At 36.9% G+C, this 1963-nt stretch overlaps 1 protein-coding gene across 1 annotated transcript in view; it reads right to left on the bottom strand.

The window, feature by feature from the left end:
- The window catches only part of LOC105996124 (complement C5-like), a 73372-nt gene that overhangs the window by 57559 nt on the left and 13850 nt on the right, over positions 1-1963 (bottom strand). The window contains 2 exon segments of the mRNA XM_013030104.1: positions 463-590; positions 1065-1191. Of these exon segments, the coding sequence (XP_012885558.1) occupies positions 463-590; positions 1065-1191 (255 nt within the window).

Raw genomic sequence — 1963 nt, 5'->3', positions numbered from 1 at the left:
ACACACACACACACACACACACACACACGTATGGTATTCAGTACTGGATAATTGCCTTAACTTTCTGGTCTGCTACCTTAGAAGAACACATTTGAAGGTGAGTGAGGGCCTTAGGAATCACCTGGTTTAACTTATTTTGCAGGAAAAATATTGATCTTTGCATGGTTACATGATTGCTTCAAGCTAAATTAAGGGGTTAGTATGAGTCTGAACATGAATGAAATGACTAATCAAGACATCCTAAAAAATAAGATAGTCTAGCTCATCTCAGAGTAGTCATTAATAAGGATTAAAAACCACTGGAGTGGTGTAGAAAGTACTAGATAAGATGTTGAGCATGAAAAGCAAGGAGTAGACAGCCCCTGGGGAAGAAGGAGGAGGAGGATCTTGCAGGGAGGAAGAGGAAGGAAAGGAGGGGAAGAGGGTGGGGCAGAAGAAGGGCTACCATATGGCACTGATTACATGCAACTGGCAGTTTAGGGGTTTTGCACAGACTGATTCTTTGGCCTTCACTGTTATCTTGTAAGGAAATACTATTATTGGGCTCTTTTTTAGAAACACATTATCCCCTCTAATTTGAGACTGAATTTCTGAATGTTGCCACTAAAGGGGGCTTAGGAGCATTTAGTTCATCTCTATTGTGGCACAGATAAGGAGATCAGAATCATGGGAAATAGAGACAACTTTCTTGGCACAGTATCTCATCAAGCTCTCACACGTGTAATCACATTTTGATTTTGATGTATCCAGATGACACCCCTGGATGCTAGATGTTTGAGCAACCCAGCCTGCCAAGCCACTTTGGGCATCTACTGGTTCCCCATCGATGGGCGAACCCAGTTTTGCAGATCAGATAATAGAGACCCAATGGCTTGCCTAATGACTCAAGAGCTCTAATTCCCGCCTTTCATTACTTATAGAAAGTAAAAATTAACCATGAAAGAAGAGGTGAAGGAAATTTAGGGATCAGGTGTACCACTAAAATACAGTCTAAATATCAGACAGACAGACAGACAGACAGACAGACAGACACACACACACACACACACACACACCCCTCTTACCTGTAGATTCTATGACCGTTACAGCAATATAAAGGTACTTATTGTTTAAATCTTCTAAACCGTCATATGACAGTTCTTTAATTGCCATTTCAGAATTGAATGTGACGTGAGCAATCCCATTTATCAACTTTGAAAAAGGGAAACATTTAAGAATTAATTTAGAGAAGTATTACATAAGAAAAAAATAATAATCAAAGCTGCTTTTTACTAGCCTCTAAAATGGAAGGCAAATGTCAGAGCAATGGTTAGCATCAACATTGGTACAGAATTACAGATGAAGAGCCTGGGGCACCACATGGTCTTTTTGGTATCAGCTACAAAGATGCCTTTTTCAACCTCAGGGTCAACCTCCATCACTACAGAGCTCTCTTGTTACTTCTGCCCTTAACTGAGATATACGTCATCCTTTTATACATTTAAATACTGATTTAAAAACATTCTCGGCTATGACTTGATGTCTTTTCTTTTTGCTTGGAATAAATTAGGATACTCTATCTTCTTCAATTAGTTTTTGTCATTTGTTTCACTGGAAATTTTTTCATTTGATGTAGGACATATAATCCTTTTGGTATTCAGTTCTTTTTTTAAAAATATATCTTTAGGTACTGTTATTTGGAATTAATTTTCTAATTATACAGTCTTCTATAAGTTACTCATAATATACACATGTATCTCATATAATTTCCCTAAAATAAATGAACCACCACTATTGTGTTTACCCAAAATATAGGGGAAAAAACACTCACTGCTGCTTATGGATAATATTGCCACTACTTGTTGTGTATATAAATACTTTTTCATATGTATAGATGACATTTCTTACGTGTTTTTTTAAATATATTTACATTTAAAAATTGAAGAAAAAAATCTCTAGGGACTAGGCATGTGGCTTAGTGGTA

This window comes from Dipodomys ordii, unplaced genomic scaffold (assembly GCF_000151885.1).
Source record: "Dipodomys ordii isolate 6190 unplaced genomic scaffold, Dord_2.0 Scaffold127, whole genome shotgun sequence".
Classification (NCBI taxonomy): domain Eukaryota; kingdom Metazoa; phylum Chordata; class Mammalia; order Rodentia; family Heteromyidae; genus Dipodomys; species Dipodomys ordii.
Note: the sequence above shows the minus strand (reverse complement) of the source record. Positions and strands in the feature narration are given on the sequence as shown.